Raw genomic sequence first — 14,913 nt, forward strand, 5'->3', positions numbered from 1 at the left:
CTGACTTCAAGAGTTCATAATTATTATAGAATCTGATATCTTGCTATGAAGGTTGTATAAGAAGCGGCTAGAAAGGAGAGGAGGCAATTCAATTGAATTATCAAGAACCTACCATTTGCCAGTCACTATCATGGGAGCTGGACACAAAGGAAAAAAGATCTCATACTCAAGAACCTGAATATCCTGCTGCCTCACACACACAGCTAAAGACAGTAAATGCAAGGCCATTTGGGCAGTAGAGAACACTGGTCAAGATTAGTGAGAGAATCTTAAAAAATTAAGTAGGAGCAGCTAGGTGATACTGCACTGGCCCTGGAGTCAGGGGACCCGAGTTCAAATCTAGCCTGGAGACACATATTAACTAGGTGACCTCCCACAAGTCTGATTGTCTTAATAAAAAAATAAAAAAAATCAGTAGCTACTGAGCTGAGTTTTAAAAAAAGTTCAGGAAGGCAAGAAATGGAATGTTGTTTGGGAAATTGCTAGTAGTCCAATTTAACTGGATATTGGATGTATAAAAAAGGAATAGGATGAAATGTCTAGAAAGGTGGTATAATGGAGAGTTTCAAATGTAAGGCTTAGATTTTGAATTTGATCCTAGAAGTAATGGGTAACTATGAAAGATGGGTTTTTTTTGTTTGTTTGTTTTTGATGAAGAGAAGAATGAATTAGTTCCATCTTCATCTTAGAAAGAAAAGTTGCTTTGGCAGCTGTGTGGTAAATGGATTTGAGAAAGGGGCATTTGCAAATAGGAAGGCCAGTTAGGAGACTATTATGATAAAATGGGTAAGGTTCTGAGAGAACCTGAATGGATTTGGTGATGGGGATAAAAAGAAGAAAGATACTAGAAATATTGTAGAAAATCTCAGCTCTCAAATTTTATTTGTGAAACGAGCCATTGAACAAACGTGTAACATGAATTCACCTGTACTTGAAGAAAATAAGGAGTGAACAAAATGTTTTGCAAGGTGCTTAAGTGAAGATGGGAAGACTATTAGAGGAGGATACAGTAGTCCAGGAAAGTGGCAATGAGGGCTTGTATTAGGTTCTAAAAGAGGAAGGAGTTAGTGAAAGAGCAGTTAGAGAAATAAGTAGAGAGTTGGATCTGCATTCCTAGGTTTTATCTGCATTTGGCTGATTTCATTACATGTAGGAGTAAAGGAGATCTGGGTAAGGTAGAAAGGTCAAGGGAAGGTTTTGATCTGTTGTGTTCTGTTTTTTTTGTTTTTTGTTTTGTTTTTTAAGGTCTGGGAGAGAGAGAGAGAGAGAGAGAGAGAGAGAGAGAGAGAGAGAGAGAGAGAGAGAGAGAGAGAGAGAGAGAGAGAGAATGAGAGAGAATGAGAATGATTGGATTAAGCAATGTCTTGGAGGGGCACAAAGGCTGAGATCAAGGACCTAGACAGAGAAAGTAGGCTATATTGCTTCTTTCTGATGAAAGAAAGTTGAGATGGTTTCCATTTCTTTTTAAATCTCAGGGAAGCAGGTGTCTAGTTCATCTGATTTGGCACATTTAAAGGCTTAAGAAGAGAAAAGGTTTGGCATAGTTGTGACAAAAGGGAACTAAGATAGGGAATCAATAAGAGTAGAAAATTGTTATAAATGTATCCTAATTTGTGACGTTCTGTTTCTCTAAATTACAATAGATTTCTGGGAGCAGGTTTCTTGGGGAGCTTCTGGAGGCAGCCTTTGGCTTCAATTCAGTTCAATAATCCCAAAATGCAACCAGGAGTTAAAGTCTTTACTGTTTCTTTCCAAATCTTATCTCCAGATGCTTTATTTTCTCCTTCAAGTCTTGTCTCCTTTACTTGGGGCTTGACTAGCTTTCTTAGAGGCCTCTCTCTCTCTTTAGTTCCCAAGAGCTCTTGTCCAAATGTCTCCAGCCAGCACCACGGTGGAATCTTGAATGACTCTTCACTCTGAATCTTCTAGAGTGTGGGAATCAGATTCCGCCTCAGAGAGTGGGCTTGTGGGAGCTCCCTGGGCTTGTGGGAGCTCCTTGAAAGTATGCTCTCTTAAAAGTGTGAATCTCATGGAATTCTAGTAAATACATTACTGAACTAGTGAATTGTTAAGTACCATACAAAATTAGATAATTATATCTATCCCAGTGACTTACCACCTTGTAAGAATCCTAACACTAATTGTTCCATACTAGTCAGCAACTTTAGGGACATTTCCCCATTTCCCTTTTTACCTCCCCCTTCCCTTTTCCAGTGAAGATTAATAAACTATGAGTTATTATTATACAAATAATTATTATAATTTATTAGATATGGGTCATATAATAAATTATAATTAATATAAATAAATATTATATTACATTATTATAATAAATTAATTATAATCCATTATTATACAAATGAAATTAAATGCAAAATCATTTTATGTGGAGAGAGATCTAGAAGTAGAAATTTTTCAGCATTACATCTGCCATCTATTATTTTTTATTAATATAATTATATGTATGTATTTAGAGAGAAAATATGATACATATCTAAGTATCAAAACATCAAGATAAATATCCTCTTTGGCTAAAACCCCCTTACTATACTTTATCCTGGGACATTTTCAGAATTGAAAACTAATACTAATCCATTTGTATAGCTTTTTACAAACACCTTATGAAGTAATAAGCAGTATGATAATTAGAAACCTAGATTTATTTATTTTTATTTTTTAAAAAAAATTATTTTATCTTAAAAAACAGTAAGAAAAAAAATAGTAAAGGAATACAAAACAAAAAAGAACATTGATTTATGCCCAGCAGAACATCAGGGAAAATTCAAAATATGTTGCAAAAAATTACTAGTTCAAGAAAGTATTTATCTAGTAGAAGAAATTATATTCATGTGTCCATCTTTTCTTTACTTTTCTTGTAAATTGTTCTTTTGTTCTCTGTTGCCCATCTTTTTTACTTTATTCTTTTTCCCTTCCTCATCCCCACCCCCACTCCCACCTCCAAGCAGGCTATAGTTAAGAAAGGATACATTTATGTATATATCTGTAGATACACACACACACACACACACACACACACACACACACACAGACACACACACACACACACACTGCTCCTCTACCTACACAGATGCTTATCTTTCCTATGTCTGCCGACTTCCCTTTAATTCTGCCTTGCTACTACTTAACCTCCCCCTACCTATGGATCCCTCTCTGCCTTCTTCCCTCATCCTTTGCTTCCCTATCCACCCATACCTCCCCCCTTATTTCTTTATAGATTTTAGAGGGTGCTATACCCTTCATGGTATATATAAATGTTGCCTATTTAACCCATTCCGTATGTGAGTATATTTTCAGAACTTGGAGCCCTCCTCCCCCGCTTTAATGCCTATGTATCTATTCTTCCTCATGATTACTATTTTTTCCTTAATTTGAGTTTCCATATTGTTTATGTCAATCTTGAACATATGGTATATATTTATTCATGTTAAATTCCTTGAAACTGATCTTTGTTATTGGCTTTTAATATGTTAAATTTTCTATTAAGTTCAAATTTGGTTGATAGAAAGTGCTGAAAATATTCAAGTTCTTTGAATGTCCATTTTTTTCTCATTCAGTATTATAGATAATTTTGTTGGATATGATTATTTATGGATGCAGACTTAGTTCTTTTGATTGTTAGTAAATAGGATTCCAGGACCTGCGGTATTTTATTCTGGTTGCTGCTAAATCCTGTACAATTCTAAATGTAGCTCCAGCATATTTGAATTATTTATTTGTTTGTTTTTCCTTGTGTCTTGAAATATGTTCTTTTTGATATGGAGGTTTTGAAATTTGGCAATAATATTCCTATGTGTTTTCCACAAAGGATTTCATTGAGATGGTGACAGGTGGATTTTTTTTTTTTTTTAAATTTTACTTTCCCCTCATGTTCTATCACTCCAGAACAATTTTCTTGGATTATTTCTTGCATTATTTTGTCAAGATTCTTTTATTTTCTCACAATTTTAAGGAAGTCAAATTATTCTTATTTTTTTCTCTTCTTGATCTGTTCTCTAGAGCTGTTGTTTTTCTTATAAGATGTTTTATATTCTGTTGTATTTTTTCATCCTTTAGAATCTGTTTTGTTATTTCTTGGTCTCTCATAGCTTTACTGGCTTCCCTTGCCCAATTTTCAAAGAGTTATTTTCATCTTTGAAACTCTGTATCTCCTTTTCTAGTTAACTTTTTTTCATAATCTTTTTGTTTTTCTTAGATGGTTTTTATTTAGTTAGTTTTTCCTCAGTGTCTCTTGTTTGAATAAAATTTTTTTTTCTTTTGAATTCTATAAATTCAGTGTTACTCTTTGAGTTAAAAGAAGCTCTTTTTCACTTTATTGTTTTCCTCTGAAGATGAACCTGGGTCTTTCCTGTTCCCATAACAAGTTTCTATAATGGGTTCTTTCTTCTTTGCTGATTCATTTTTTTTTTTTTAATTAGAAGTATTAGTGTAAGCACCTCTAATTCTGGGGTGGAGGGATAGTGCCTCTGGCTTCACTTCAGCTCTCCCCTCTGACTAGGAAACATAAACTAAGAGCTCTCCTCTTGCAGGTGCCAGCAGCATCCCTGCCCACTGCCTCTGCACTCACTGGGGGCTGGCTCCTTCTCTCCCAGGGCTGCGTCCCTGTAGCACAGCTGGGTCTGGTGTTCCCACTCAACCAAGGTACCCCAGTCTTCCCACCTCCACAAACAATCACAGAGATGAAAGTCTCTGTGGTTCCTGTGGAGGCTCCAGCCATACCAGCTGGCCTACTTGCTACCAGCAATACCAGCTTGTATTTCCCTGGCTAATTATTCATTGACTCTCTGAGCTTCTCAGTTTCCTCATCTATAAATCAAGTTTATGAAAGATTCTGGCAAGATGGTGGAATAGATTGGTAAAGTAGAAGGATTTGGGACTCAAACTAGCTCTTCTGATTGCAAGATGATAGCTTTTCCTACCACACCTTATGTCTTATAACATGGATATTATGTAATAAGTTTTATTTTTAACAAAAAAATTTAATACTGGCATAGTATATAAATTAAAAATTGTAATATTATTAAAATATTTTTTCGTGTGGGCAGGAAATAGTTTAAACAGAATATCAGTTTTGGATGTTGATGGTGGGGCCATACCATAGTAATGCTTAAGATTTTGCTATAATTTTTCTCCTTATTGCATTTTCTAAGACCCATATAAATAAAACCAGTGTTGCATTTTTCATGATGACATGTACAGTTAGATTCCTCTCTTCTTCCTTCTTTTCTCTTCTTCTATTTTTCTCTCTCTCTTAAACATACACACACACACACACACACACACACACACACACACACACACACACACACCCTCTCTCTCACATATTTGATAAAAGCAAAAGTTTCTTAAAAGCTGGGATGTCCTTTGAGCTCCTTGTCTTTCTGTTTCACGAGTCAAATCTAAAGTTCCATATAATCTCCTAGCCCATCATTCTCTCAAACTCCTTTCTGAGGGGGAGCATCTCCTTCCCATTGCCTCCTCCCATTAGCAGCCCACTCCTAGCCAGAATGAGAAAGATTAGCCTTACTATCTTGGATGCTGAATAACAAAAGACAAACAGAAACACATGTACCAGAATTTGATATCACAGAAAAGGAGAGAGAGAATATGGAGAATTGACTTTGAGCATAGGCATCGATCAGGGAGTTTAGAGCAGGGAGAAAGTGAGAGAGGAATTAGGAGAAAGAAAAGATTCATCCAGAAGGGAAGACTCATTCTTAATTTGAGTTCCAATTACACATCTATAGCTTAAAGAAACTATTCATTTCTAGACACATTAGATAATAACTAGTCACCTACAAATATTTGCTGAGCACCTTTTATATTTAAGGGTAGGCATTACTGAGGATATAGATATGTACAATAACATTTCCATTATCTGCAAGGAACTTTTTATCAAGCTGGGAAGACAAAACATGAATGCTTACATGTGAAAAGTTAATACAATAAACAAAAATTTTAAGCCAATAAGATAAGTGATGTCATAAGGCAATTTGTGATTAGTTGCCAAATGAATAAATGGTATAGGGAATAGAAGATTTCTAAAGATAGGAGAATTACTGTCAGTGACAGAAGGGAGTGATAGTAATATAGCAATTATTTAAGAATCAACAGATCTTCAAATTTTCATTTCAAGCTTAAAGATTTTTTATTTAACTTTTATCTTAAATTCATTTTATCTTAAAGATGATTTCAGACCTTGGACTATCAAGAAAAGTGAAACTGCTGAACATCTGCCTATCGACAAATTTCAGAATGGCTTAAGTCCTCAAAAGCTACGAGCTGGGTCAACCTTTAAACCTTTAAACCTACTTTTTCATTCTGCTATTCCCTTTAATCCTATTACAATCCATAAATCATCATTTGTGCCTTACCAGCTAGAACCCAAATTTGTAAGACCAAAAGAAGTTTACAAGCCAAACAATGAGCCCTTTTATGATTTAACAACTCACCGTCATGCCTACAAAGGCCTTTTTGGAGAACCTGCAAAAAGTTGTAGACCTTCAATCACCAGAGTGGTAAAAAGTGCTCCATTTGCGGAAAACACAGAATTTCGGGATAGTTTTCAGGAAATTCCATTGCCCAAGGTGCGAAAATTAACAGAAGATGTCACTTCAACAGGTCACATAGAGCAAAGTAAGAAAAGCCATCAAGATCATGTTTCAACTCTCATGACTACAGAGGTTCCCAAAAAGCCAGTTTATTCACGTATCTCTAAGTTTCCTTTTCAAGGAAGAAGCATCACAAAAGAGGATTTCAAACCATGGGATAAACCATGTCGGCTAGAAATGATTAAGCCCAAAAATCAGATTCCTGGTCCATCTGGGAAGTTTGACGACTTGACCACGTTTAGATCTCATTATATACCACACGAGTTAATTCCAACACTGAATTTCAAACCTGTATCTGTTGCCATTCACAGCACTGAACCATTTGATGATTCAACAGTATATTCTACACAGTATACAGCAAAGAAACAGGAGACATGCCCAGCTTACTATACTTCCCCTCCAGGATATGTATTTGAAAATACTGATCCCCATGGTCACAAATTATTCCGCAAGGATATTCCTTCAGAGAAGGACTTTTCCCCATCAATTGATAAAGTTTCCAAATAAATGAATTTTGTGAAATGCTGGACTGATGGACTTAGAATCAAAACATTTTAACTATGTGATAAAGAGAAAAATCTTTGGAAGATGGTTCTTATGAAGGATTAATAGTAACTGGACTTTTTTTTAACCTAATTTGAAGATTTATCAAGAGAGATCAATATATCTGCTGATACAATTGCTTCAAGAGATCTATGATTAAATTAGTATGACTATTCCTTCTACCAAAGCTAATCATAACCCTTCCATGCCTTAGGAGACAATTCTTCATAAGTTGCTATGTCCCCCAAAAAGTCATCAATAAGTAATCACCCTTTTATTAATGAGCATTTTGAATTCCTGGTAGGCAAGCAGGTCATTGACCTACTTGTACTCATAGGCTTTCCAGCCTGGTGATACCTACCACAGCTTGTGATTCACTGGCATAGCCTCCAAAAACCCTGGATACCTCCTTTACTTCAGGAGGCATTAAAAGTTGAATTCTAAAAGAGCCAAATACAATTAACATTGATATCTTTAGCCCATTTTTTTGACAATACACTTAAAACAATTTTAATATGTGTATTCCCGATGTAACTTATTATTCTTAACATACAAATTGACAACTGATCCTCATTCTGTGATCCTATATAATTATGACATTTTTAGATTTTTTCCAGTTATTTTTTCTACATAATATTGGCCCAATCAATGTCATATTACAATAATAATAACTTACATTTGATATATAGCAGATGTTTAATAAATGAATACAGTGCTTTACAATATACAAAGTACTTTACAACAATCCTATTAATTAGGGAGGGTAACTTTTATTATTATTCCCATTTTACAGATGGTCACAATTACTGTACTCTCTAACTTTCCTATCTTTCTCAGGCTGTTTTATAGGACTGAAATGATCTCCAGTCCCATTTTAATTTTTTGAATTACCTACTACTGATTCCCCTATAAAATGCCGTATCATTCAAGAAGTTAACACTGATTGAACAAATCAAGCAATAACCTTTGCTCCTCAACATTCCTATAATATTGTTGTGTAACTCTTTCATGGATTATGGGCCATGTGGGTTAGTGTCCTTATCATCATATAACACTGTAATTTCCTTGGGTTTAAGGATTATCTTTTTTCTTTCCTTTTCTTTTTTTGGCTGAGGCAATTGGGATTGAGTGACTTGCTCAGGGTCACACAGCTAGGAAGTGTTAAGTGTCTGAGATCAGATTTGAACTCAGGTCCTCCTGATTTCAGGGCTGGTGCTCTATCCATTGCAACACCTAGCTGCCCTCAGGATTATCTTTTATCAAGTTTTTTTTTTTTTTTTTTAATATCCTTTGGCATCTAGCACAAAACCCTACATCCAGTAGGTGCTAAATAAACCTTTACTGAACATTGTAGCCAGGGGATTAAATTAAATTTAAGCTCACTGATTTACTATCCTATTACCTCTCATGCTGACAGTATAAAACATCCTGAATCCATGCCAAAATCAATCTCACTTAGCCTCTGCCTTGCATGGCTCCTACTCTCCCTTCCTTTTCTAGGAATCTCAGTCAATTCCATGAGAGTAGGTCAGATTCCCCTCAACTCTCTTTCTATGGATTTAAACTGCTCTCTCCCCCTTTTTGTTTTTGTTTTTTGTTTTTAAGAGGAAAGAGTGAATAAGTGACATTAAGGTATGGTAGATCTACATACCAAATACTCTTGAATACAGTATTGCTGTATGAGTACAGAATGCTGTATTATTCATTTTTACTAGAGCTCCAGTTTGTCATTCTAGAACAATTAATTTAAGGGATAGAATTTACAGAGACTTAATTAAGCGCTCTCTTCATAAGGGCAAGATCAAGTGGGGTATCATAGACAAGGAGCAATGTGCCTCTGGACAAGGCATTTAATTTATTTGAGTCTTGTCTCTTTTTCTGTAAAACAGAGATATTGTTATCAGCTCTGATGACCTCATCAGGCTGTTTAAAGGATTAAGTAAGAAAATGGATGGGAAATGTACTTCAAGGATATCTCCATCACTACAGATGTCAATCCCCATAAACCAGAGCAGGCACTCTACAGAAGCTGCCATGGGCAAACAAATGCCTCAATTGGTGGGTTTGCCTTTCTTGGATTATTTAATCTGGCATACAGTACATGGAGAGTCCCATACATTTTGGTATGATCTATCAGAGTTTGTGTTTTGCTTCATAGATTTTGAAAATTCCGAATTTCAATTTAATTCAATAAACATTAACTGTAACATTTAAATTCAATAACATTAATTGGCTATGGGGCAGGTACAGTGCTAAAAACTGGGGGATACAAAAGGAGGCAAAAGACAGTTCCATAGTAATTTAATTCCAATTTTAAAATGCTAAAGAAGTATTCTCTACATAATGAATTTACAAGTCCAAGGAATACAAAGATGGATTTTATATGGACCCTGCTTTCAAGCTACTCACACTCTCCTAAAAGAACATCACAATTATCTGTGTGATTTTTAGACAATGCATTTAATCTCCCTGGGCACTGGACGTTAGATTGTAGGTCTAGGGACTTCTAAGCGGCTCATGAATATGGTACCCTCTCCAGAGTAGAGAAGACTTATAAATATATATAAATTCAAATCCAGCCTCAAACATGTCTTCACTGTGTGACCTGGACCAGTCACTGAATCCTGTTTGTTTCAGTTTCCTCATCTATGGAACAAACTTTTAAAGGAAATGGCCAAGCACTCTAATCTCTTTGCCAGGAAAACCCCAAATAGGGTCATGACTGAACAGTAACAGAGATACCTAGTTGGTCCAATTTCTTATTTTATAGATGATCAGTCATCCAAAAAGTGTCACTAGGTGGGATTTGCCTCCAGGCCCTATCCATTGTGCCTCCCTTTTTCTAAAAAGGCCCTCTAGGATTTTTAAATGAAGAGTTTGGGCTCATAGCAGATCTAGTTCTAAATGTATGATTCTACAAATTGTGAAACAAAGGGAGAACTATGCTAAGGTAAAGTCCAGGCAAAGGACAGGAATCTGTTGAAGGAGAGAGTCCTGTGACTAAGGGGTATTGGGGGTGGTTCCTTCTTATTTTCTTACCTTTAAGATGGGGGTGGACATTGCTGCCTACTATCTCCTTTAAGTACATCACAAAGATTATAGAGCCACGGTCCAAGTTTTCCTTGATTTCCCAACAGGATACTTCTGAGCATAGAGTGGAAAGAATGCTTTTGCCTTCCAGGAACTCCAAAGTTTCACAAGAACATGATTTCCCAGGGAGTATGGGAGACTAAGTAGTAGAAGCAGTCTGTGTGATGCTGAAGACAAAGCCACACAGAATGAAGTGAAGCATTGAAAGTGTGCAGGACTTGGAACCAAGGGGAAGACCTGGGTTTGTACCTAGCCTTTTGACTCCAAGTAGCTGTGTGATCATTGGTGAAAGTGCCATATAAAGCTGCAAAAATGGGGCTGTCAGATTCGATACACAGGGGGGGTGTTATAAAGCTCAAATGAAAAAAAAAATGCAAGATTTCCCTGTATATCCTAAAGTCTGGTATGTAAATATCATTTGCTACAGTTATGATTATTATGAAAAATTGTAAAAAGATGTATAAAAAAACAATTATTCAAAGTCTTCAGAGTATTTGGGGAGGTGGAGTTAGCCATGTTCTGGTTGACTGATAGGAGTTCCTCAGTTCACCTTTAAGTAGCAAAAGTCACCAGATTTAACATAATCATAATGATAGACTCAGAGCCATAAAATCTAGGATTATGCCTGTATGTAATCTCCTGCCTCCTCTGCTTCCTCCTCCAGTTTAGCGATAAAGTATATGCTTTTAAAAAAAAAAAAAAGGAAAGGAAAAAGGATTCTGCTAGTAAATACAGTAGCAAGAAATTGGTAGTGGATTAGATATTTCCATAATATCCTAGAAATATAAAAGTTACTGAAATATTTTTCTTTGAATAAATGTTTAATATGGAATTAATTTTAGCCTTTTATTATATCTATATTAAATCTATATTAAATGTGTATCAAGTTGGGACCTAGAATGAACAAATAATATAATTTTTAGATTGAAAACTTGCTATTGCATTATTGTGATTAATTTTACTAAAATGGTTTAAGTTTGTATATATTACTATAAAATTATAAATGGCACTTTAAAACTTAATCTCTATGTAATATCAAATGATCAAAAAAAGGACTTGTACTTCCATCTTCCCCTAAAAAAAAATCTCATTTGGGGGAAAAATGATGCCGAATAGCTGACTATATACATGAAGTGAGTAGTCTTACGTATTTTCTATGTGAATTCTGAGTACACAAGTCAGAAAGAATTTCAAATTTCCCATTTTGAGGTTTGGATATGTTATTGATTATCTAAATGCATATTTTTGAATGTTTTATATGATAATACTTAATAGTTTAGAGAACAGAAGTCCCTAGACCCTTTATCATGACTCAACTTTACTTTTATCAACATGATTTCAATAATGTATCTGTTTGGTGTGCCCAGACCATTTTATCTCTCCTAAGTGAAAATCATAGACAAGGATAAAATGAGATGTAGATAGATTGCAATCTGTGCTGAAAGAAGGAATACGTGCATGGATGAGATCAAAGATGTGCAGCATTCCTTTAATACATGGTTATAAAGAGTCATAATACACCTAATTACAAAGAAGATGTATCAATAACTGAGTCATTCCCAGGATGTGGGAAATGTGGTCATTGCTCTGACCCTAAACACTGGAATATTTCTCTTTGCTCCTCTTCTCTTCCCCAACAATAGACATCACATGTAATTAGCCAGGGACAGAAGATGGGCTCCCCTAGTTTGGACAAAGGTATTGTGAGGCTTACATACATACATACATACATACATACATACATATATATATACACACAGAGAGAAGACATATTTGTGTGTATGTGTATCTGTCACACATACATATATCTTTATTTATGTAAGGTCATTAATCTTTCATCTTACCAGGGCCCGTCCTTCCCTCCATTTGCCCTACCCCTCTCTTAGGCTGTATGGTATCTGTGACTCCTTTTTGCTACTTACTAACTGACTTGTACTTTCATTTTAATACCAATTTCCCCTTTATGAAAGATGCTATGGGTGGGTGGAGGAGGTAGAGAGTTGGAGACAACTCCCCCCTTCCCCCCCAGCCACCATCCACTTCCTCAGAGGAGAGTCCTGAGCCCTAAATACCTTAGGAATGGCCTGGCTATTCCCATACAGAGAGGTCACACAAGAAACCACAAAAAGAAATGCTCTCCATAAATGATGGTGCAGCTGAATAACCAAAGTCAATTTTATTTCTGAATTATTGAAGCAAGTTTTTATGAAATATATATGGTGAACACTTCTTGTTATTGTAACAGTAGTCAATACACTACACAGGCATGTCATTTGATGGTAATAAACACAGCTTCCTTATTGCAAGAATATATTCAACCCAACCCAGAGGGTATAATAGAAAAACAAGAAATGCTTAATGTTAACTCAATGTTTAAATACAAATATGAAGTAATTTAATATGAATTTTTGGTAATAAGAAAAATATATGTTCCATAATCTTTATTACACACTGTACAAAAACAAAATATTGCACTTTAAGAATCATACAATAAATATATACAAAAGTTATCTTACAAATGTTCTTTGTCCTTTTAATTTAAAAAACCTGTTTCAACAGTCAAAGACCCATTACTGATTTAAAAAAAAAAAAAAAGCTTGTCATTTGGGGTATCCTCTCCCACACAGCCACCAAATGCTGTGCCTTCTAAGCCCTTGGGATACAGTAGTGCTCATCTCAGTTTCAGTGATGCTAAAAATTATGGCCTAGGAGACCTGTGGCTTTCCAAATTACCATGTGACAACTCTGTGGACTGCTCTGTCTTCCAAGAAATCCAAAGCCAAAATGCATGTCCCCTCTTGAGCACTGAGGCAAGAAACAGTGAGATGTGCTTCCCCCTCAGATTTCATCATTGCTACAAATGGGTAAAAATATTACATGTAAACAGGGAAGCTATGGCACCTTCCTCAAACTGCTAGGTCATCCGAATGCTAAATACTTAATTCTTTTCTCTTTCCTCAACCTCTCCTCTCCTGACTTTTTTTTTTTTTTTTTTTTTTTTGGTCAATCAGGCTTAGAATTGGCAATACATATAGGAAGATTATAAAGAAGTCTCTTTCAATAATAGTTTTAGAATTTATAATGTACAAGCTTAAGTTTCTTTTTTTTTTTTTTTTTTGAGCGATGGAAGCTCAATGTATATGAAAATAATCAATGGTTTCATTATTAATTAAGCTTCCTGCTTAAAACACCAGTTCCTTATTAGTTTGAGGATTGGAAAAAATATAAAATACTAGGCAATGATATTTGACACAGACTGGACCAGATGAAGGCTTTTCCTGTTTGGTCATGTGCAAGAGAATAGTGCTTACCAAAGTGTCATTCACAGCTATTCTAAGGAAGTGTTGAATCTAATTCAAAGTCAGTAGAAAAAAACTAAGCAGAGCTTCCCTCCGATCATATTTCAATCTGAGTGGAAGAGGACAGGAACCAAGCCAAACAACAACACCTCTGATTTAAAAAATGCAGAATTCTGCAATGGAAAATGGCAAGGCTGTCACAAATGGTCTTTTCCATTTTGGTACATAAATGCTGGTTAGGGATGGGAGATGCTCTCCCACACTGTATATCCAACCACCAGCCAATCTTGAGAAAATTTGTCCTGAGAGTTTGCCTCATAGTCCAATCTTAAAGCCAGCTATGAAAAATACAATCAATGACAACCATCACTTTGACAGCTACTGGCCAGAGCATCTGAAATTTCAGTACCTTGTGAATTCCAACAAACATTAAAAATACGAAGTTGAGAAACAGTCATCAGTTGCTGCACTTCCCAAGTCTTCAAGATGAATTAAACTACTATGATTTCCTACAAATCACAGGAAGTGAGCAGTATTTGATGCACTGGTGATAATAGTGTTTTCCTGATTACAACATGACAAGGGCCTATTCAGTTCAATGGATTATGTGCTGTAGTATTTTAAATTCTGGAACAGCAACGACAACAACAAAATTTTAAGTGTTAAAAGTTCACCGTGGAAATGTTGATCAAAGAAGAAAAAAACAAAATTATGGAAAAAAATTCCACTCTTAACTGTAGTATTTCTGCATCAACATCCATTTTACTTTTAAGCCTGGAGTCTTACACTGAATACATACTTTGGAACCAGCTACATGCAAAGAACTTCTTTCTCCTCTTCATAGCAGCACCATGAACTCTGCACAGAGCTATACTTCTTGGCAAGACTGGCAACACCTTTGTTTGTAGAGGTCTATCGAGCACAAGTTTAGATTCTTTACAAATGTACAGTAGTGAGTTGTGTCCTTGCATTCTCCTTCTGCAAAAAATAATAATTGATTAAATGGATTTATTAAATATTTTATTTTGGGCCCAGGTCTAATGTCTCATCACCATCAGTTATTCCTAATGTAAAACTTTCATCAGGGATGCAAACTGGAAGCAACTAATTTATATTCTTTAATTATTTAGGAAATTTAAGGATAATTGACTTACTTAGGGTCAATACAATTACCACGTGACAGGGAAAGGCTTAAATATAGAATTTTTACTATTCCACATTGCCTCTCAATGGGAAACATTTTTATGAACAATGTTTTTATCTTAAAGGTTTTAATAGGCAATGTGGCACAATGGATAGGGAGCTAGATTCGAATCCAGAGACCCAGATTCAAATTCTGCCTCTGACACATT

The 14,913-nt window shown here is 35.5% G+C and overlaps 2 protein-coding genes across 10 annotated transcripts in view; one reads left to right on the forward strand and one right to left on the reverse strand.

The window, feature by feature from the left end:
• SAXO2 (stabilizer of axonemal microtubules 2) overlaps nt 1-7,345 on the forward strand; it is a 91,973-nt gene extending 84,628 nt beyond the window's left edge. For both annotated transcript variants that reach the window (XM_074295260.1, XM_074295261.1), the window contains exon 4: nt 6,205-7,345. In XM_074295260.1, the coding sequence (XP_074151361.1) occupies nt 6,205-7,136 (932 nt within the window). In that variant the 3' untranslated portion in view covers nt 7,137-7,345. The remainder of the gene's footprint in view (nt 1-6,204) is intronic.
• Nucleotides 7,346-13,358: 6,013 nt separating this feature from the next.
• The window catches only part of ADAMTSL3 (ADAMTS like 3), a 553,717-nt gene continuing 552,162 nt past the window's right edge, over nt 13,359-14,913 (reverse strand). For all 8 annotated transcript variants that reach the window (XM_074295268.1, XM_074295270.1, XM_074295266.1 and 5 more), the window contains one exon: nt 13,359-14,539. In XM_074295268.1, the coding sequence (XP_074151369.1) occupies nt 14,430-14,539 (110 nt within the window). In that variant the 3' untranslated portion in view covers nt 13,359-14,429. The remainder of the gene's footprint in view (nt 14,540-14,913) is intronic.

The sequence above is a fragment of the Sminthopsis crassicaudata genome, chromosome 2 (assembly GCF_048593235.1).
Source record: "Sminthopsis crassicaudata isolate SCR6 chromosome 2, ASM4859323v1, whole genome shotgun sequence".
NCBI lineage: Eukaryota > Metazoa > Chordata > Mammalia > Dasyuromorphia > Dasyuridae > Sminthopsis > Sminthopsis crassicaudata.